Here is a 24,090-nt window from a genome sequence, read left to right as displayed (position 1 = left end):
GGGGGGGTGTTGGAGGTACTACACGCCTACATACGGACACTTAGTTAGAGCATGGGACTGCATGCAAGATTCTTTCTGCATGATTTACTCCCTTATTTGCTCCTTTAACTCCATGATTTATTCCTACTTCTCTCCCGAACTTGTTGTAGGTATTGAGTTTCTCATTGATCACCACTATGGTGCATTACCTTGGGATCTTCACCCAGTAATGCTATATCATGAGCATTGTTTTCTAATGAATCATTCTTTTGTTCTTTCGATTTTCTTTTAGTGTTTTTGCTCTGCAAAGTTGTGTGTTCAACCTTTACTAGCTAGATTCATCTGTGCAGGGTTTCTAGCACATTTACAGTGTTCTCTATATTCTCTGGAGCATGACCTCCTTCTTCGAAAGCTACTTTTAAAAACAACTCCCACGCCTCCTCTCTTCGTAGGGGTTGTATTTCCATGAACTGTTTTGCATTCATTTCTTGAATCAGATCTCTATTTCGAGTTGTGAATACAAGTTTGCTCCCTTTGTTCTTGCCAAACTGCACGCCCAATTCTTTCAGAGAGAGTGCCCTCCACATGTCGTCTAAAACCAAAAAGAATTTCTTGGTCTTCAGATATGCACACAACTTCATCTTCCTCATATCAGCGGAACAGTTGGCCAGATCTAAATTAATTGCAGAAGCAATATCATTTTGCATTTGCAGAATTGGAAATTGAGCAACTGTAACCCAAATGACATGATCAAAAACATTGCTAACCTTGTAGGTGTTGTAGACCTTTTTAAGCAATGTTGTTTTTCCAACGCCACCCATACCGTACACACCATTTAGGCTAACAATGAGACGTACATGATCAAAAATGTTGCTAACTTGTAGACTTTTTTAAGAAATGTTGTTTTCGCTACGCCACCCATACCGTACACACCAATTCGGTGTCGGGTTCCACGTGAATAAGCGCGTCTGCCTATTGTGGAGCCCTGGACACAATCTGTTGAGCACTGCAAAACACGGAGAAGTCGGTTCGAAGCTGATCATGGAGCTCACGAATAGTACTGTTCCACTCTCGGATTTGCTTAAAGACTTTGGGCTTGCAAAAGAGGCATTGAGTACACTATCGCAGCCACGGGTGTTGTGAGTTATGGATCAGCTCTTTGGTCTTTCCAACTTCATGTTTCATCCTTAACAAACAATTCAGAGAATCTGGTGCCTCCCTCTGCTGATGTTGGAACTGAGAGCTAATATCAAGCAAGAGGCTCTTCATATGATTTAAATGCTCTTCAAGAAGTTCACGGTTGCTATACAAGTGAAATACATCTTGGATGATTTTTTGGATGAGTGGAACAAAAATAGCACTGCCAACGGCAAGTGAGAGCAGAGCAGAATAACAGATTTAAATTATAATGGAGTGAGATCACAGCAGAATAACAGATTTAAATTATAATGGAGTAGAAGAGAGTATGAATAAAAAACAAAAACCAGGAGGACAGATAATGAATATACAACGGACAGCAAAAAAGAATAGGGAGAGATGTCTACGCAGTACGTTGTTTGAAAGACGGGATTAATTGAAAGGAAGGGCATGTGATATATATGCAGCCTCTCTTCAATAGCAAAGCCACCATTCTTTCGCCATGAGATTCTCAAATTCATTTAATAGTGGATACAACAATAAGATGACGATTTGGTTTATCTGTAAAGAGTACTATCTTCAACTAGATTGTGGCGTATTGGGGAGTTTAGTAGTAAAGTGTAGTGTTGATTTAGATTGTGGGCTCAGATTATTAGAAGTTGATTATGTTATTGGGCTCTCTAATGATCTGAGTTATGTAGAGCTAATCTCTAACTAGATTGTGAGAAGTTAGATGATTGTGAGGGTGAACCATTAGATAACTTGTCTTCAAAATCAACCAAATTTTTTTACATGTAAATCTTATGATACAAGTCAAATATTTATATAACTGTTTTAAAAATGTTTTTTTAAGTTTTTATAACTGGTTTAAAAAGGTTTTTTAAAGTTTTTATAACTTAACACTAAAAGAAATGGTGGTGTCTAAAAACATTGTTTTGGGATTTGGTCCCAACTTTTTGCTTTAAATAGGCTATAATAGAGATTAATACCATGGGAAAAACCTATGTCTTTCTTCTCAAAGTCTTAAGGAATTACGACAATTTGTGCTCCTGCGCAACATGTATTCCTAAACAACGGGGCTTAAAACTTCATGGGGAAATACACCTGCCTTGGACCAGAACCATTAGGGTGTTCACACACTATTGGTATTATAATACCAATGTAACTCTCATCTCAAGTTGGCTCCTTCACTATCCTCAAACACCATTGACTCCATCTCCATTTTCTCATCCATGAAACTACACTCTTGCTACATCTCTAGCTTTGTCGATCGATACCTTGAGCTAATCTTTCTCGCTACTTGACCTCTCTCCCCTTATATCTCCAGTCCATGCTATTTATCTACACCCTAGTTATCATTGTACGTCCTCTTCATGGATTTTCTTGCTACTCTTGAAATTTTTGCACATTTACCTCCCTATCGTCCACACATGTACAACCATCATTATTTTCTACCTCTACAAATCACATGCCTCGGTCTAGTGGCATGGATGTTATTTACTCCAACTTGCATTCCAACTCTGGCAAGTCTAGGAGGACTCCTACACTTGGAAACCTCATAGTCACTATCAAGATTATTTAATGTCTCTAACATTTCACATTCCAAACTAATTGTTGTCTTATTAATCCCAACATTAAACATATTGATTAGAAGGGATTTTATATCACTCATGTTGCTTAATTTTCTATGTTTGTGGTTGATTGCCCTCTCAGAGATGTCAAGCAACACATCTACAAAATCATTCCTATGTTGGTCATTTTCCTCACCACTTTCAATGTGCTCATTGATAACCTCCTCCATGAATGCATCAAATTCTCTGTGCATTTTCTTCATATGCCCTTGGATGCATTGCAAACCTAGCCAAGATAGCCACTAAAAGGCCAAAAATTCAACACAAATTCCCCCAATCTTTTAATGCTTCCCAAACTTTCCAGCGCGCCAGTCTGATATATTCTACCTAACAACATTTTTCATTTTATATTTTTCATGAAGGACAATAGTGCCTTGCTCACATTTCTCACATGAGGCGGAGCCTCTCATTGCAACTACTCATACCAATGTTGCTAGTCCACAACCTCCATTGTGCCTCTCATGATTTTGCCTATCAACTCATCTATTGGCATCACCACACCAACCGATATTGACTATTACATATCTTGGCTCTGACTAGTTGAACATGTGTCATCGACCTCTTTGCACCAACCTCTAGTGCCCAACATGTGTAGACGTCATTTATCAAGCCATATATGATCTCAAGTCCATGGTTGTGCAACATGGGTAATCACATATAATATCTCTATGCTCGAAATCGTTCACTCCTTCTTGTGGCTCATTGTCCATAGGACCCATAATTATTTCACAAAGGGTCAGGGCTTCAATCCTTCAAGAACCCATTCATGCTCTCACCACAACTTGCATGGGTTCATCACAATGGTTTGTCCTTTCTTTATTTTGTCATTCTTCTTGCCACCTTTCTTGAACAACTTCTTATAGGCCTTGGGAGAAGCAAGCTTCTTCTCTATGGTAAGGATGTTTCTTCATAAGCTTCTTCTCAGCAAGTTTCTTCTCTTCCTCTTCAAACCTTGGTAATGCCCACATTGTGCACCAAATTGTCATCACTTGCACCAGCTAGTCAATAGCTTAGTTGCTTATTGAACAAGTACCTTTCCTCCATTGGGTTATTTTGGTTACTCTAGCTACTCCTTATTATGGCTATGATAAACACAGAATATATCTTACCACAACTCTCACAGTAGTTGTTATGGTCATGAAACACCAAGAGAAATGGTTGTTGGGATCCCACTAGCCTCGAAGGACCAATTTACCTGGAGTATTTCCGTCTTTAAATAGGCTATATATACTATGGGCAAAACCATAAACTCTCATAAACCTCGAGTTCAAAAACCATTAGTAACTTGACCAAATCAAATCAAATTTACTTGAACCACTCTAACATTTTTATTAATAAAATACCTCGAGACTTCCCTATTCTCTTTAAAATCATAAATCATAAGTGTTCAATAAAATTAACAATACATAATATTTCATTATAAACTATAAAGATTCTATGAAATGTTTATTAATTATTAAATAAGAAATAATATTATAAAATTTTAATGTAATTGAAAATTATATTTTCTAAATAGAATTATAACTTTACATTTATTAAATGTTGATTAATTTATAGACTGGTAAATATAAATAGTTTCTTAGCCTTGAGAGTTAACTCAATTGGTCGAGTTCCCATTGCTAAAATCATCTTGCTAATCAGAGGTCACTAGGTCAATTCTCCTCAACACCCTCAAAGTTAGACTCTACTAATAAACTAATAAAAAGTCATCCCTCCGGGTGGATCTCCTAGGATATTTCCTCGAAAAAATAAACACTCACACACATAGCCTATTAGTATTAATTTCATTGAGATGTGTTCTACAACCTAATTTCATTGAGATATGCTCTACAACCTAATATAAGAGAGATTTGTAGGCGTAATGTTAGATTATATGTCAACATTTTTAAAATGTAGGGAAAAATATTTAAAAAAAACACCAAAACAAAATTAAATTTCGACTTCATATGTTTTAATTAATATTCAGATTAAAACATATATAAATGTAAAATGTAAAATAATTCTCAATGAAAATGATATATCTTCTTCATATGTTTTAAATCATATTCAAATTAAAATAGATATAAATATAAAATGTAAAATAATTCCACCCGACAATGACAATGATATATCTTGGTAGTCTTAATTTATAAAAGAAAAATTAACGAAAAAATAAATATAAATTTCAAAACTATTAACTATAACCAAACCAAGGGCGATAACGTTTTTCTCAAAAGCTACCTTAACACAATCAAATCCGTGACTAAAAATGAATGATTTAATAAGTTATAGATTCAAGTGATATTTATATAGAACATTTAATTTAATATAAATTAAAAAAAAAATCATAATTTAATATTATTGTAAAATCAATTAAGATTAATAAAAATTTAACTAATATTAATGTTGGTAGTTAAATTTTACTATAAAATTTATAACATACTAATAAATTTATTATAAAAATTATGTGTGGTCATTAAAATTATATATATATATATATATATATATATATATATATATATATATATAAAGACTCATTAAACACTTTAAAAATAATTATAATAAATAATATATATTAATTTGGATTTATCTTAATTTCGAATCTATCAAGTCTCTCAAGAGATTAAATCCCTTAAGGTGTAAGTCTTTTTCTTTATTCCTATAAACACTTAATAAATCCAAAGTTAAAATAGATTTAAATTAATATTTAACAAAAATTTTACACAATATTTACATATAACCTATACATTTCGCATTTCCTATTCATATTGATTAATCTATATATTGATAAATATCAACTACTTATTATTATTCAACAAAATCTCTACCCAATATTTACACATTGTTTATACATTTCAAATTTTCCATTTCTCAAAACAAAAAAAATAAAAAATAATAACTTATAGAATTTTTAAATATAATTATTTCATTATTAATTCAATTATCCATAAAAATATAATTGAAGTAGGCTATTTAAATTTCTTTATATCTGCAACCCAACTCTTCCCTTTTACAACAAGTGCTGCATGCAGCCGGTAGTCCCTGCCGTCAAGCACAAATGAAGCCCTTTTCTGATTTGTGCTTCAGTCTTATCATTGTGATTTGGATGAAGAAAGGCCACTTTGCCTGAACCCCATGTCAAACCGGGTTTTATTTCTAATAGAGTGATTTGGTCCCCTGACATTTCATTAGAGACATGTTTAAATGATACCTAAGGGAAGGATGCTCCAAGACAATCATTGCCCACCTCAGAAGCATGCCTATATAGTATAAGCATACCCAACCATATCTAATATCCACGCATGGTTAAAGGAATTGTGTGACTGAAAGTTCAATTCACTACACAGATTTCTCAGGGGGTCAATGAAATGATCCAGTTATTCCAAACTCTTCTCTTCAGTAAATTGAAAGAAGAAAATAACTTGCTACAAGTGAAATTTAGAAGCAGACCTGGTGCTGGATATTATCCTATGGAGTGAGGAATACATGCCATTACCATGCAGAAAGTGGATTGAATTATGGGAAAAATGGATTTTCATAGGATTCTATTCCAAACTTACTGAAAAGGTTTGCTTCTGTATTCACACTTGCAGACTCATCAGACTTTTGCATAATCAGATAAGAGTCAAAATCATAGCCAAGAAAAGAACTATTGAGTACATACAGAAAATGATATAGAGAAGGCAATGTTGTAAAAAACTCCTTTTAAAAACATGTCGAAACAATAGTGAACATTGCATTAAAAAAAATCAAAGGAGCTATCATATACATATAAACTTTACAATCAATATAGAAGTAAAATGGTCGAAAAACCTCTTGGATAATAAGTATACATGTCAACTGTCTAGATATTCAATTATACACTGAGAATAACAGATATTTTGCATAACTGAGTGTAAAGAAATCGCTTCGAGACGCAATCCAATACTATCAATCGACTTGAAGCGTCATAGGTCCTGACATAAAACAACAATGAGATATCATGGAAATTTGCAAGTCTGAACAACCCTCGAATAAGTTATTAAACTCTAAATTGCTGGGACTACTGAAAACAGGTCAAAAGTAGCACCTGGAGGAAACAAGCACTTTGTATAAGCATGAGAAGCCCTCGAGAATATTAGAAAACTCGCCTAAGAACCAGTCAGGAAATTTACCTGCAGAAAAATATTCACCACACTGGTGGAATCAATTAGTTTGTTCTAGGCATGCAACTAAAAAAACATTTGCTAGAGTTAATTTTGTAAATGAAAAGCCCCGCTTACTTATGTCAGACCTCCCGTCACCGTGTTGGTCTGCATGTAGCAAAGGGTGTCAATGTACTGCAGTCACCCTCAACACAACCACCGAAGACTTTAACTGAAAAGAAGGTAGTGTGTCCGCTCATGGAGAGGCAAAGACCATACCTGGAATTAACAACAGAACTTGATGCCTACCGGGTTATCGGATTCCGAACGTAGGTCCCCCGGGGTGGTTCAATTAGTCTCATCCCAGACCGTCGACAAGGTATGGAGCTTTTCTTCTTAGCGATTGCCCTTTGCGACGAACAAAAAGCAGTAGCTTCTAATCCTCCTCACCTATGCGGAACATCCTAGGCTGCCATGGATGGAACCTCGGCTACCACATGATGGGCAGGAACAATCGGATCAGTCCCAGTATCAACGGTTTGCAAGGGAAGAATACATAATACCAGACATTCAGCTCCAAATATTTCCCGTTCCCTGTTTTTCCCTTCAAACTGTTTCTGTGACCTATAGACAAGCACAAGGCATTTTATTAGTGTTGTAGCATTTCACAATTGAGAGTGATTTTGTTCATATCTAGATATGATCCAAAGGTACATGCACTGTGGCTCTAACTTAATTACGGTACTCTCTTAAACAAACAGGCACTTCTAAACAGCAGTGGTTTCACTGCAAAATCCACATAATTTATGCCATTTTTGTGCATCATGGCAGATGTTGGACAGTTCGCCTTCCACACAGACACCCCAATAAGTAGCGTAAAACATAAGCCTAGCAAAGAGTATTATAAGATTTTTGCCGAGGCAAACAAAAACGGTATCAAATTAGAAAGATGCAACAAACATGACCAAACAAAGTATGGATAACGAAAAGATGTTAAGGCCTAGTTCTTTGGAAACAAACCTGAAGAATCAAAAATAAAAAGTACTAATCAACATAGCTTGCTTACCTTCGTAGGATGGATATCATCAAAAACATGAGCTTGCCCAGCATAGAATATTGTCAACTGGCGACTAGCTGATGTTACACATTTTGGGCTGAAAAAATGAAACAAGCAGTCAAGATGCAGCCACAGTTAAATATATTGTCAAGCTTAACTTCTGTAGAGAAAATCTCCAATGTTTACCATCCCCCTATATGCACATTAAGTTGTCTAAATTACCAGTATGCACTTACCTAGCTGGAATGCTGGATTCTTGAACACCATTCCCAGGCAAGAATTTTGAACTACCGGCAGAAAGACTTTGCCCACTTGTGTTTCTGGCAGATGGTGCACTTGGACCATTGTTCATGAGGTTTGCCAAACTGGAACCTTTAAGACCTGTTCAAGAACCTTCATCTGCTGGGGTCTGCGAAACGAGAGCAGGCACTACCGTATTTTCCCTGGACAAATTTGCAGAGGTCTTGTTCTGATAGCTTCCAAGATGAGTGAGACGTGAAGGACTATATACAGCTGATCCTGAATTCATAAAGGCAGAGCGTTCCCATTTCTTTGAAGCCATAAAATCAGCATTTGCACCCATTGATGGCCTCTTTGATGTTTGGCATGTGGCTGTTGGCCTTGGTGGCTGCATGCCCAGATGAACATCATCATCATGGTGCCTTCCTCTTCTGTCATCTTTGGACTCAAACCTTGACATCTAGCAGGGATTTTCAAATAACGAACAATAAGGGAAACAGAAAGCAATCTAGAAGGAATTGCACAAGTCACAGAAAATAGAAAAAGGTGGATGGTGGTGGTATTTTCTTTTTCCTTCTTTTTTTCATCATATTATTCAAGTGAGTTAACTATTCTAACAAAACAGTGCAAGACTTACACTTGGGCCTTGTTCCTTTAAAACGAGGAATATGACATAAAGAATGGAACCCTGTTAGTTAACCAATGCCGCATTTATAAAATAACCATGTTGCAGTATATTTATTCATAACAATACCAGTGTTGTGATTTAGTGGTTGAGATTTAGTGGGCTATTGGTCCATGTAAACAGCCCAGGTCCAAACATCAGCAGGTGTAGAGCCTTTGTGTTTAAATGTTAGGGGAGTTGTTAAATAAGTATAAGTATTAATATTGTGACTGCAATTTTTTTTGAAAAGCATCTTAGTCAAGAATGTGATGTACAATGTGTATACTTGAATAACCAAAAAAAAAATGTTGTTAAATAAATAACAAAAATTAAAGAATCAGCCGCACAAAATATGTTGTTAAATAAATAATAAAAAATCAAGCACACAAAATAGGTTGTTAAAGCAACCAAGCAGAGAAAATTATAATGTAGGATGTAATTTAATTGTACACTTCAATAACCAAAAATAAAAATCAATCCACTGTATGAATAAAATTAAAATCCAATAAAAGTAATGCCACAAAAATGCTCACATCCATAGACTGAAGCTTAATGTTCAGATCAAACTGATTCAAAGTGTTTGCATTTTCCATGGTTTTAAAAAGCGTTCTACATACAGATCAAACTGATTCAAAGTGTTTGCATTTTCCATGGTTTTAAAAAGCATAAACTTTCTTTGAAACGGGGTAGCTGCAATTTTAACTTGACTAATATTTGCAAATGGATAGCTTAAAAAGAAAAATGGGTGCGCATTGTTCGGACAGATCGAGGTCGCCTCCGACCGAGCTCGTAAGTGGCTTATCGCCGTACGAAATGTTGGGCAGAGATTTCTGAACGTGCAGGTACATAAAGAAATAAAGGAACAAAGATCTTCGTTCGTGTAAGTAACTTTATAATTCAAATGATGAGGTTAAATATCAAACTTGAACTGCTGGTAAGTCTCACCTAATTGTGTAGAAATCGTTTTCAAAACCATTGACAATGGTGTGACGACATCTGCCTCTGCTATACAGGAATACACCATGTAATTTACGTGATATATATATATATATATATGGTTTAACAAATAAAATTGCACCATGTAATGTAATTTATGCACGACATCTGCCTCTGCTGATACAGCAATACACCATGTAATTTACGTGATATATATATATATATATATATATATATATATATATATATATATATATATATGGTTTAACAAATAAAATTGCACCATGTAATGTAATTTATGCTTTAACAAATAAAATTGTTGACTGACTGTAAAAAAAGAAAGAAAGAGTTGAAAAAATCCATCCATTAGAAACCAACCATGCAAAAATATCCGTGGTCACTCATCTTTATTGTCAAAAATTTAACGTGCAGCTCACCATTATTCAAACCCAAAACGACCATCCATCGTTCGTTCTATCGATCGCAATAACCAAACAGAGACACACAGTCTCATATGACGACGATGGGTCAGAAAAAGTACCACTTATAATCGAGATACATATAACCGGAGAGCTAAAGATTGAACGGCATTGCATGATAGTGCGTGCTCATGCAATCGAAATACATAATGGGAGACGGCATCGACGCATATATAGTGCCTAGTAATACTGCCCTGCTGCAATCGAAATACATAATGGGAGACGGCATCATATATATTGCCTAGTAATACTGACAAACAGAAACAGAACAGGAGGTACTGCAATTAGCAGGTAACGGGGGAGGATTTAATTAGCTAGTGAAAGCTGGCACCCGTATGATGGGAACAGAACGAAGAGGATGAGCCATTTCGCAGGACAGCTTAAGAACCTCGGACAAATCAACTGGATGTTCAGCATGAGGAAGCCATTGAAAATGATGGAGCAGCTTAGCCACCCAGAGGTTAATAGTGGCAAGGCCCAGAGCCTTCTGTTGAAAATGTAATTTCAACGCGGTTCGTACGCAGCCTAAAACCACCGAACAAAACCATAAAACCGGCCAGGATCATATCGCACCGCCATCCATGAAAAGTGGTTTCTGTATTGTTGAGCTTCGATGTGATTTGGAGGCGACGCGTGTCACCCGCATGACATCAGCAAACGAAACCCATCGGAAGTTAAAGCTCGGTGAAAATCTGCCTTCCGATATCCTCTCCATCGTCCGATCTGGTTGCGTGTCCTCCTCCGTCGATCTCCGGAAGGTGCACGGGCCCCCGACAAGTCAGATTTTGAGTGAAGTGGAAGTCTCGTTTGCGTTGACCGCCGTAGGAGGAATTTATGATTTTAATGTTTGTCGTAGTGCTTTTGGTGGCGGCCTTTAATATTATGGTGAAGGCTTTTAATATAGATATGGGCCTGTCTTTAATTTTTATTATGGGCATATGTCCCATATGTCATACGTTGTTTATATTTTTTTATATATACACGTCATATGTTAAAAATGGTTTTGTGTGTTGTAGTTTATATATAAGGTGCATGCGCACGATGTGTTTTTTTTATGTAGTGAGTGGAGTGGCTACGCACGAGTGTGTGTGTTTTTCATTTTGTAATTGCACAGCAGTGCGTTATAGAAATGGAATTGTAATGTTTTGATTTCTGCCATTGAAGAACAGAGAGCTGTTTTTGTAAAATCCACAGCAGTGGAAAATCTGTGAGTGCAGCAGAGTTTTTTTTGTGATTCCCTCTTTGCACAGAGGAAGAAATATGTAACAGAAAATTTGTTTTAATGGAAATGTTCTTTGTGACTGTGTAATGGTGTCTTCTGAGTCATTTTGATTTTTAAGAGGTTCCCTGTCAAAAGATCCTGGACAGAGGAAACAGAGCTTTGTCTCTGTGGTGTTTATTTTGCTGGTTTTGGTATTTCTCCATTTAAAAATACCCAACAGTGGTATCAGAGCTAGTCCAGGCTCTTTGAAGACTCAAAGAAGCTGAAGGAAGGTGTGGTTGCAGCAGTCAAAACTTCTCAGGCAGACAGAAGACTCAGACAGCGAAGGATTCAGGTATTCCCCAAAAGCATTTCTCTTGTTATTGCTGAAGACAGTCAGTTTTTAAAAAAAATCACAGTCAAGGATTTAAAACCATAGTTCAAGATGCAAGGAATGGCAAGCACAAGCATGGGTATGTTCAACACCCAGCTCCCACACTTTAATGGGAAGAACTATGACTACTGGTCTATAACCATGAGAGCTTTGTTCATCGCTCAAGATATATGGGAACTAGTAGAATATGGGTTTGAGGAACCAGCAGATGAAACTGAGTTCAATGCATTAACTCAGGGAGAGAAGGATCAGTTGAAGCTCAATAGGAAGAAGGATGCAAAGGCCATTGTCTTGTTGTATCAAGGAGTGGACCAGAGTATATTCCCAAGGATAGCAGCAGCTACAACATCACATGAAGCATGGCAAACTCTCAAGACAGCCTATCAAGGCATGGAGAGAGTGAAGACAACAAAATTGCAAATGCTGAGAAAGGATTTTGAAAACTTGAACATGAAGGAGTCAGATAACATTGACTCATTCTTCACTCATATGATTGGAGTAGTCACACAAATGAGAACTCATGGAGAAACAATTGAAGATAGAAGAATAGTGGAGAAAATATTGAGAGTCTTACCCTCAAGGTTCGATGCCATAGTCACAACCATTGAAGAGACAAAGGATCTCTCAAAATATTCAGTTGATGAGCTGCATGCATCTCTGATAACTCATGAGCAGAGGTTGAGTAGGAATGAAAACTCATCCCTTGAGCAAGCCTTCAAGACCCAGATGTCCTTTGGAAGAGGAAGAGGTCAAGGAAGAGGAAACAGAAGAGGAAGAGGCAGAAGCCAGAACAGAGGTGGAAGGAACAGCCCATCAAATGCACAAGGAAGAGGCAGCAATCCAAATCAGAACCAAGGTCAAGGCAGCACCCAACAAAGAGATCAGTATCAGGCTCAAGGACAAAGGTATGATAAATCTAATGTTCAATGCTATTATTGCAAAAAGTATGGACATTATGCTAGTGATTGTAGAAAGAAACAACATGATATGAACAGCAGACAAAATGCAAATGTTACAAGAGAAAACAACAGTCAAGAAAATGTCCTGTTAGCTTGTAACATGGCTGAAACACATAGTGAGGACATATGGTTTTTAGACTCAGGTTGCAGCAACCATATGACAGGGAATATAGCCCTCTTTTCAACCTTAAATCAAAACTTGAAATCAGAGGTCACACTAGGAACTGATAGTAAAGTGTCTGTTATGGGAAAAGGGGAGGTAAAAATATTTTCAAAACAAGGAGAAAGGAAAACCATAGCAGATGTCTACTATGTCCCCGGAATGAGATGTAACCTATTGAGTGTTGGACAGCTTATCCAAAAGGGTTACAATGTTTATTTTGTAAATGATGTGTGCACCATCATGGACATACCACCCAGCAAAAGATGCATTGCTGAAGTAAAGATGACAAGGAACAGGATGTTCCCTCTCCGGATCCGGGCAGACTTGAAGAACAAAAGGGAAATGGCAGCAGTCACCCAAGAGGCTTTCCAAAGCGTGCCAAAGGATGAGAATTGGTTATGGCACTTGAGATTCGGACATCTAAATTTTGGAGGTCTAAACTTATTGAGCAGAAAAGGAATGGTAAAGGGATTACCATTGATAGAGAAACCGGACAGCCTATGTGAAGGCTGCATTTTGGGAAAACAACATAGAGAAAGTTTTCCATCAGGGAAGAGCATAAGGGCAAAGACACCCTTAGAGATCATCCACTCAGATTTGTGTGGACCAATGCAAGCTCCATCATTAGCTGGCAGCCTATATTTCTTGACATTCATTGATGATTTTACAAGAAAGACTTGGATATATTTCCTTAAAAACAAAAGTGAAGTGTTTGAGAAATTCCAAAATTTCAAGGCATTTGTTGAAAACCAAAGCGGGCTGCACATTAAAGTTTTGAGAACTGATAGAGGAGGTGAGTATATCTCCAAGGAATTCCTAAGATTTTGTAGAGAAAATGGAATTCATAAACAGTTTACAGCAAGATACACTCCGCAGCAAAATGGAGTTGCTGAAAGGAAGAACAGGACCATCATGGATATGGCAAGGAGCATGTTGAAGGCAAAGCATTTGCCAAATGAGTATTGGGCTGAAGCTGTACATTGTGCAGTTTATATATTGAATAGGTGTCCTACAAAAGCAGTCATGAACAAGGTGCCAGAAGAGGCATGGAGTGGGAGAAAGCAAGGAGTCACCCACATGAGAGTTTTTGGGTGTGTAGCCTATGCACACATACCAGATCAGCTAAGGAGGAAGTTGGACAGCAAAGGGGAGAAATGCATCTTCATTGGATACAGTGATGAATCCAAAGCCTACAGGCTGTACATTCCATCTACCAAGAAGTTCTTTGTCAGCAGGGATGTTCAATTCATTGAAGAGGAAGCTTGGGATGGAAGCATAGAGAAAACAGTGAATGTCAAAAACTGTTTGTCTCATGATGAAGATGAAGAGGAAGTGGCTGAAATGAATCCCCAAACAGCAGCGCCAACACAAGGACAGCAAGGGACACCATTGAGGACAACACAAGGACAGCAAGGTACACCATTGAGGATCAATGAGAGTGCTTCTCCAAGCACACCACAAGGAGGAAATTCAAGTGCATCTTCAAGCACTTGCACACCAAGTGAACGAGGTAAGAAGTTTAGAAATCTAAGTGATATTTATGATGAAGGAATGAATTCCTTATTTGCATTGTATTGTCATGTTGATGATCCTATTCATTTCGAGGAAGCAATCAAAGATAAGAAATGGATAGAAGCTATGGATGAGGAAATGAATGCCATAGAGAGAAACAAAACATGGGATTTGGTTGAGCTACCAAAAGGCAAAGAAGTCATTGGTGTGAAATGGGTTTATAAGACCAAGAGCAATGATGAAGGCAAGATAGAAAGGCACAAGGCAAGGCTGGTTGTCAAGGGGTACAAGCAGCAGTATGGGAGAGATTATGAGGAGACTTTCGCCCCGGTTGCAAGAATGGAAACCGTGAGAGCAGTGCTGTCCATAGCAGCACAAAACAAATGGAAAGTCTACCAAATGGACGTGAAGTCAGCATTCCTAAATGGAGTGTTGAAGGAAGAGGTATACATTGAACAGCCTCTCGGTTATGAGAAGAAAGGTGAAGAGCACAAAGTGTGCAAATTGAAGAAGGCTCTTTATGGGCTGAAGCAAGCGCCAAGAGCATGGTACAGCAGGATAGATTCATATCTGTTGGATAATGAATTCGACAAATGTGAAGGAGAGCCCACAGTCTACATCAAGGAAAAGGATGGTAAAATTTTAATTGTTGTCTTGTATGTTGATGATGTGATTTTCACAGGTAATGATGATCAGCTCATTGAAAATTTTAAATCAGTCATGAAGGATGAGTTTGAAATGACTGACATGGGTTTCTTGAGGTACTTCTTAGGCATAGAAGTAGATCAAAATGAAAAAGGAATTTTTATATCTCAAGCAAGATATGTAAATCAAATTTTGAGCAGATTTAAGATGGAAGAATGCAAGGCAGCAATCACTCCCACAGTGATGGGATTAAAGCTCAGCAGAGAGGACAGCAGCAAGGATTTTGATCCTAGCTTGTATAAAAGCATTGTGGGCAGCCTTATGTATTTAACAGCTACTAGGCCTGACATTATGTATGTTGTTAGTTTAATTTCCAGGTTCATGGAGAGGCCGAAGGAGGCACATTGGCAGGCAGCAAAGAGAATTTTGAGGTATGTCAAAGGTACCAAAATGTTTGGAATTTTGTACCATGCCTCAGAACATTCAGATTTGGTTGGATACACTGACAGTGATTGGGCTGGAAGTATAGATGATCGGAAGAGCACTTCCGGTTATGTATTTCATATGGGTTCAGGAGCCATTTCATGGGCTTCTAAGAAGCAGTCCATTGTAGCATTGTCTACAGCAGAGGCTGAATATGTGGCAGCTACAGTAGCAGCATGTCAAGCAGTGTGGATGAGAAGAATGTTGAGAAGCTTAGGCCAAGAGCAAGCAAAAGCGACAGTGATATTTTGTGACAATAGCTCAAATATTGCATTGTCAAAGAATTCAGTGTTTCATAAGAGAACGAAACACATTGATACAAGGTTTCACTACATCAGAGAATTGGTGAACAATGGAGAAATTATCTTAGAACATTGCAGGACCCAGGAACAGGTTGCAGACATCTTGACAAAGCCGCTGGATCAGAAAAGCTTTGAATTTTTGAGGAAGTGTTTGGGTATGACCGAATGCCCAGCAGTTGAAATTAAAGGGGAGTGTTGAAAATGTAATTTCAACGCGCTACGTACGCAGCCTAAAACCACCGAACAAAACCATAAAACCGGCCAGGATCATATCGCACCGCCATCCATGAAAAGTGGTTTCCGTATTGTTGAGCTCCGATGCGATTTGGAGGCGACGCGTGTCACCCGCATGACATCAGCAAACGAAACCCATCGGAAGTTAAAGCTCGGTGAAAATCTGCCTTCCGATATCCTCTCCATCGTCCGATCTGGTTGCGTGTCCTCCGCCGTCGATCTCCGGAAGGTGCACGGGCCCCCGACAAGTCAGATTTTGAGTGAAGTGGAAGTCTCGTTTGCGTTGACCGCCGTAGGAGGAATTTATGATTTTAATGTTTGTCGTAGTGTTTTTGGTGGCGGCCTTTAATATTATGGTGAAGGCTTTTAATATAGATATGGGCATGTCTTTAATTTTTATTATGGGCATATGTCCCATATGTCATACGTTGTTTATATTTTTTTATATATACACGTCATATGTTAAAAATGGTTTTGTGTGTTGTAGTTTATATATAAGGTGCATGCGCACGATGTGTTTTTTTTATGTAGTGAGTGGAGTGGCTACGCACGAGTGTGTGTGTTTTTCATTTTGTAATTGCACAGCAGTGCGTTATAGAAATGGAATTGTAATGTTTTGATTTCTGCCATTGAAGAACAGAGAGCTGTTTTTGTAAAATCCACAGCAGTGGAAAATCTGTGAGTGCAGCAGAGTTTTTTTTGTGATTCCCTCTTTGCACAGAGGAAGAAATATGTAACAGAAAATTTGTTTTAATGGAAATGTTCTTTGTGACTGTGTAATGGTGTCTTCTGAGTCATTTTGATTTTTAAGAGGTTCCCTGTCAAAAGATCCTGGACAGAGGAAACAGAGCTTTGTCTCTGTGGTGTTTATTTTGCTGGTTTTGGTATTTCTCCATTTAAAAATACCCAACACCTTCCCCGGGCACACACGACGGCCAGCACCAAAAGGCGCAAGCCTCAGATCATTACCCCTTACATCCACTTCTTCCCCGCCTTCCGACATCACAAACCTCTCTGGACGGAACTCATGAGGTGATTCCCAAATGCTGGGGTCGTGAGTAATCGACCACATATTCACCATGGCAGTCGTGCCAGCCGGAACACACATTCCATCGCCGATAGGAGCGGTCCAGGCGGATGCATTGGCAGCGCCTCCTTTACCACAGCCTGCACGTAGGGCTGGCCTAAGTAACAGTTAATAGGATATGAAATTCCATGATAAATATATACCACTGTAATAATAACAATTGTGAACAGATTATAAAAGATAATAACCACAAGCCAATGAAAGCCATGAAGCATAACAACAAAAGGGTCTTTTGTACTATAATGCGGGAGATGCCATCGAATCAACCTGAAAATACCAAACGTAAAAGGTAATCTTAGTACTGGAGTGGTCTTTAGTACTAAACTAAAGTGAGGAGGATACCATAGAATCAACCTGGAAAACACCAAAGGCAAGGTAATCTTAGTAGTGTAGTGGCCTTTGGTACTAAAGTGAGAAAATACCATAGAATCAACCTGGAAACACCAAAGGTGATGTTAGTATTGGAGTGAAAGAAGATCAATTGCATCAACTTGGGGTCACAAAAGGTGATGTTAGTACTGCGCTACAGAGTTGCTACGGCATCAACAAAGGGGACTTACACCACAAAGACAGATTCTAAAGGGGACTTACACCACAAAGACAGTTTCTAGATTGGCAAAGTTTCTATTACAGGTAAAATAAACAAAAGCTCTAACTCTGTTCCTAGCCATTAGTAGCGCTGAGAGATAAGGGTTTCCGCTACCTTAATTCCACGCGAACTCTATGAAGTGTCCTGCAAGGACTCTCTAAGGCTCGAAGTGGAAGTTTCCCTCTTCTTCCCTCCTGCTACCGCTCTGTTGCTGTCCAAAGCACCCATGCCGCCATGTATGCCTTCCCACTTTCCACACGACATCCTCTCTGCGAAATACACCATCATTTTACATTCTTTAATCAGATAAAAACAAGAAACCAAAAGAAAACCTCTCGCTAAGATGAGAAGTAAAGATTAACCTGATCCTGGATCTGAAGAACAAGGAGCAGCTGCTGCTACTGCTAAACCGAGATGCCCTGAGAGAAGCCTGCTGCCCGCTGAGGAGGATCCATGGTCGATTCCGTCTACGACGCCTGTGCTCCTGGAGGCCTCCTCATGTCTAGCTGTAGCAGTAGCACCCCATGATTCGCTGCTGAGGAAGCTCATGCCAAGAAAGTCATGGAACACGGGCTTCCCTTCGCCCACCATGATGACATTACGCGGAACATCCTAGGCTGCCATGGATGGAACCTCGGCTACCACATGATGGACAGGAACAATCGGATCAGTCCTAGTATCAACGGCTTGCAAGGGAAAGAATACATCATACCAGACATTCAGCTCCAAATATTTACCGTTCCCTGTTTTTCCCTTCAAACTGTTTACCGGAAAATTGATAGCCCGAGCGAGGGACATCTGGCACTTGCTGCATGCAAGGCGCTCATGCAGGGCACGTAGAACAACATGCACACCCACCCTGAACATAAAACTTACGGTAAAATATTTTGTCCCCGCTGAAATAACATTGGGGCACGTGAAGCCTGCAATAAGACCTCCAATTCACAACTTTGGTTATAAATTTCTAACACAGATATTTGCAGAGATAAACTTTGGTTAAATTTTGATAGTGCACAAATTTTTTTGGTCAAAAGACAGATTAATGTATAGTCAACGATGGATCGATCGCTATTAGTCCCAGGCAGGGACTAATAACAAGTCATTTAATATTTGTATAACCCATTACATTTATTATCTTCCAGATGGCTTTCTTTGTTTTTTCTTTGAACATTAGAATGTAGTAATAAGGTAAAATAAATTTTGGATTTAGTAAATTTAATTATAAATTAAAAATACAAGTATTTATATGTAATTTTTTTTTTTATTAAATATTAGCTCTAATTTGTATCCATGTTATATGAGTAGGGTGTTATGGACGATGACATTGGTTGAATTCTTTCTCATTTTTAGCTTTTAGTAATGATTGTCTTATTATCAATAATTATACATTTGAAAAAAATGTACGATTGAGTAAACATTATTAGATTGATATAAAACGTATAAGACATTTATTGATATCTGATTACAATTGAGGATATATATATATATATATATATATATATATATATATATATATATATATATGAGGTTCTTTTATTAATAGTAAGACATGTCTTTTCCTTTTTTATTATTATTAATAATTAATGATTATTTATATTTATATATTATATTGCATATATAAATATATATTGTTGTCCATATTATAATGTATATTATACATTGTTTTAATGGAAGGGAACACCTCTCGTTGCTATATAAAACATCAACACTTTTGCTGACCGATGAATGTATTCTTTCATGATGTTCACCTCTAGTAGTCTCAATCACCCCCAACCACTTCACATGGTATGGGTAGGACTACCACCATAGTCTCAAGACTGCGCTGCAAGTATATGATATTTCTCCTATCCTAGTAGTCTCAATCACACCTAGCCACTTCACATGGCGTAGGAAAGATGTGTACCATGCTACTCATTACTCCCTTAGTCACTTCACATGACTAATCTAGGAAACCCTTGGCCAGAGGGAGAATATCTACCTGTTATAGAAGAAATATAACAACTCCCTCTCAATGAGGGTGTCCATTCTGCATCATGTCAATCTTGTCTCTGAAGTACATTCAAACTTCACTTTAGACAAAGGTTTCGTGAGAATGTTTAATGTCTAGTCATATGTGGATATGTGCTAGAGTTCCAGTGCTCCTTTCTGTACCATGTCTCGGATGAAATGGTATTTGATCTCTATATGCTTTAACTTATCATGAAAGATTGAATTCTTTGAAATCTTCAAGAAAATTTGATGATCACAGTATGTCAAAGTTGGCTCTAACTCTAGATCAAACAACCCTGAAATCAATTTATGAAGCCACATTGTTTCATAGCTTGCATCATTGGCTGCTATAAATTATGCCTATGTTGTGTTGAGTTCCAATGACAATTGATTTTTTCTAAACCATGAGATCATACATGATCCCAAACTGAAGCAACATCCTGATGTGATTTTCCTGTCTATTGCACCCCCTGCTTAGCTAGAGTCTATATAACCTTGCAGCTTGACTTCACCAACCAAGACATATCTAACTTCATATCCAACCGTACCATGCAAGTACCTCAATACATGCTTTGATTTTACCAAATGTACATGTCTAGGCTCAACCATGTATTGACTCAATGTGTTCACTACAAAGCATATATTCAGCCTAGTATTAACCAGGTACATCAAGGATCTAATCAATTATTTGTACATCATGGGATCAACCAAATATGAAGAAGAATCACTCAAGAACTTCATATTTATAACCATAGGTGTGGTCATGGACTTGCAATCCATCATCCTAAATCTCTACAGGATCTCAACTATATAGTTCCCTTATCTAAGGAATATCTCATATGGTCTTTACCACACTTATAATCCTAAGAAATAGTTCATTAAACCCAGATCCTTCATTTTGAACTCTAAAGTGAGCTCCCTCTTACACCCATCTATGAGCTTCTCATCCCCTGTAAGAAACAGGTCATCTACATATAGTACCAATATCAAGGGGAAACCATCTTCAACCTTGTAGTAAAGGTTGGGATCTACATTACTCTTGGTAAACCCCAATCTCATCAAATAACTATCTATTTTGGCATATCATACCCTAGGTTCCTTCTTAAGCATGTACAAATCTTTCTTCAATTTACAAGCATGGGACTCCTTCCCATGGATCACAAAACCTTGTGGTTTCTCTATATACACTTCTTCTTCAATTACACCATTCAGGAAGGTAGTCTTTACATCCATCTGGTGCAATTTCCAACCCATAACAGAAGCAATATAGATGATAGATCTAGTAGAAGTGTACTTGGCTACTGGGGAAAATGTTTCGTTGTAATGTATTCCCTCTTTCCGGGAGAATACTCTAGCCACAAATCTAGCCTTATACTTTTCCATGTTTCCATCTACAACATGTTTGATCTTGTAGATCCATTTTGAATTCACCTTTGACTTCCCTTTTTAGTCTCGGAACCATGTCCCACACATTATTTTTCATGATGGATTGGTACTCTTCCATCATAGCATCCTTCCACACTTGTTGCTCTATAGCTTCCTCACAAGTAGAAGGTTTTGAATCAATGGTCTTTCGCATTAGGGCCACATAGATAAAAAAATTGTTTGTTCTCTTTATCTCTCTTAAGGAGCCTCTAGGAGATGCATGTTTTTTTGCTTCCTGCAACATGTTCTGGAGCCATATTGGTCTCTTATTAATGATTGTAACCTCTTTGGGTAGATCTACCAATATCTCTGGCTCTACTATCTCATCGTGATCTTCTTGGTATATGTTCTTCTGCAATAGATTCAATCATGATTATATCCTTGGGAGCCTCTTTCTCCTCTCTACCCTCATCCACATGAGACTCTTTATATTTCCTGAAAGATGCTTCTTCATCAAAGGTGACATCTCTACTAATTTCAATCCTTTTGTATACAAAGATGTATATTCTATAAGCATTTGAAGTTTCACTGTATCCAATGACGGTGCCGTTCTTTCCTGAAGGCTTTAGCTTTGTACTCTTTTCCTTGGGAACATGTATGTATACTGGATAGCCAAATATCCTCAAGTAGTTGACTTTTGGTTCCTTCCCGGTGAATACTTCTTATGGTGTTTTGTTCCCCTATATCTTATGAGGAATTCTTTTATGAACTTATACAAATGTTCTAGATACTTCTTCCCATAGATACATGGGTAAGTTCTGGTTATGGATCATTGCTTTAGCTACTTCTACAAGTGATTTGTCATTCTCTCTGCAACCCCATTTTGTTAGGGGTTTTAGACAGTTGTTAGCTCCCTATTAATCCCTACTTCTCTATAGAAATTCTTGAACTCATTTGAGGTGTATTCACGTCCATTATCTGACCTCAAAACTTTAATCTTCTTCCAGAGAGATTTTCTACTAAAGCCTTGAATTCTTGAAACTTATTGAAAACTTCATCTTTTGCTTTCAAGAAATAGATCCATGTTTTGTGTGAGAAATCATTAATAAAAGTGACATAATATGAAAAGTTACTTTGAGATGGTACAATTATTTATCTGCGTAATATTAATATATAATTTCCAAGGCGCTATGAGATTTATTGTCACTACTTGGAAATCTTCCCTTGGCATTCTTGTCAAGTACACAACCTTTGCATACTCCATCATGCTCCACCTTCATATCTGGTAGACCTGTGACCGTTTTTCTCAAAACTAGAAAAAACTAAGTAGTTGAGGTGAGAAAGTCTTAGGTGCCATAGCTCACTGGAGCTAATATTATTGTGTACAAGAGCTTGTGCTAGGTGTCCCTTTAATTTATACGTTCCTCCCTCTCGGACACCAATCACATCGTCTAAATCTATAATTGAACCCTTATCAAATTTAGGTTATTTCTTTCTTGCACAAATTCCATGAACAAATGCATCCCAAGAAGAAGGAAAGCAATTTAGAGTTGGAGTTACAAGCTCTGCATCATCCATTGAATCTCCAATAGTTTATAGTTGATCCTTGATTTAATAAATCCTCATGAAGTAGGTAGAAACTTAATATGATGTGTTCATCATCATATTTTTGCTTGATTCCTTAAAGTTAGTTTTTTTCTCGTATTATTTATTTCATATAATCTTGATAAGGTATCAAGCATTTCCTTTGGTATCTTAAATTTTGATACATGAGGAATTAAGTGGTCTTTGATTGAATCTAACAAGATCCTCTTGGCCTTGATCACATTATTCTTATGATTTTCCTTGGCCTCTTCCTCTTCTAGTTCTGTGAGATCTTTCTTAACATAATCCAAGAGCTCATTCTCTTCTAGGATGAAAAGTATTCAATGCTTCCATGGTCTAAAATTGTTTGATCCATCTCGCCTATCTTCTACTCTGAGATTGGACACTATCTTATAGATGGAAAATTAAATTAACTTATTTCCAACTATGGAGTAGTATTTTTCTTAACATGCAATTCACTTTAAGAAAGTATTTTGTTTTGTTTTACATGGTAAGAAATACCATGGGCCAATGGTTTACCAAAACCATGGATCTATAAACCACCAACAATTAATATATATATATATATATATATACATACATATATATATATATATATATATATATATATATATATATATATATATATATATATTATGAAATGATACACAAATTATTTTTCAGACAGTAAAATCAATTTTACGGATCAGTAACAAATTCTTTATGTTATGGTAATGAAACAAATTTACCATGAATTACTACCCACCATAATTTAAGGAATTCTTGCATAAATTTAGGTAGAGTAAAAAGTAAAGATGTTGTTACATAAAGATTATAACAACACAAAAAATCAACATGTATTTTGCAAGATTTTATTGCATTGATAACATGTTGAATTCTTTATTATTTTCGAATATTGGTAATTATTGTGTTATGATCAATAATTACACACTTGAACAAATTTCAACCTTAATGTTTTTTTACAATTTAGTAAAAATTATTAGCTTAATATAAGATATATGAGATATTTATTTATGTCTTATTACAATTGAGGGCCCTAGTATATATACATAGTCAAGGTGTCTTTTCATTTATAGACATGTCTTATCTTTTCAATAAGACATGTATTTGTTTTATTAGTTAATTATTGATTACTTAATTTTATATATTAAATATTATGTATATAATATAATATATAAATATATATTGTTGTACATAATATAATATATATTACACATTATTGTTTGGAAGGGAATACCTTTTCTTGCTATATAAAAATCAACAACACTAAATTAAATTGGATTACAAGGTTTGAGCTTTTTATTTAATAGATTATATTTCTCATTCAAAATGGTTA

At 36.9% G+C, this 24,090-nt stretch overlaps 1 protein-coding gene and 1 pseudogene across 2 annotated transcripts; both read right to left on the bottom strand.

Annotated features, from left to right (window-relative positions):
* Positions 1-317: 317 nt before the first annotated feature.
* On the bottom strand, positions 318-800 carry LOC149149584 (disease resistance protein RPS5-like). The gene has a single exon (XM_089442521.1). It carries the CDS (start codon positions 798-800, stop codon positions 318-320), a length of 483 nt encoding a protein of 160 aa, XP_089298647.1.
* A 6,024-nt stretch (positions 801-6,824) lies between these two features.
* On the bottom strand, positions 6,825-18,485 carry LOC149149583 (uncharacterized; annotated as a pseudogene). Its single transcript, XR_016262503.1, has 7 exons — positions 18,158-18,485; positions 17,910-18,064; positions 8,144-8,607; positions 7,917-8,004; positions 7,130-7,474; positions 6,989-7,018; positions 6,825-6,880 (listed from the first exon to the last, which is right to left on the bottom strand). The product of XR_016262503.1 is annotated as an uncharacterized LOC149149583 (transcript).
* Positions 18,486-24,090: the final 5,605 nt, after the last annotated feature.

This window comes from Pinus tabuliformis, chromosome 9, assembly GCF_031772625.1.
Source record: "Pinus tabuliformis cultivar Carrire ecotype Pingquan chromosome 9, CPIR1, whole genome shotgun sequence".
Lineage (NCBI taxonomy): Eukaryota > Viridiplantae > Streptophyta > Pinopsida > Pinales > Pinaceae > Pinus > Pinus tabuliformis.
Note: the sequence above shows the minus strand (reverse complement) of the source record. Positions and strands in the feature narration are given on the sequence as shown.

Bases quoted from the DNA above. Each gene is read 5' to 3' on its own strand.
- LOC149149584 (XM_089442521.1), bottom strand. From the start codon at position 800: ATGGGTGGCGTTGGAAAAACAACATTGCTTAAAAAGGTCTACAACACC.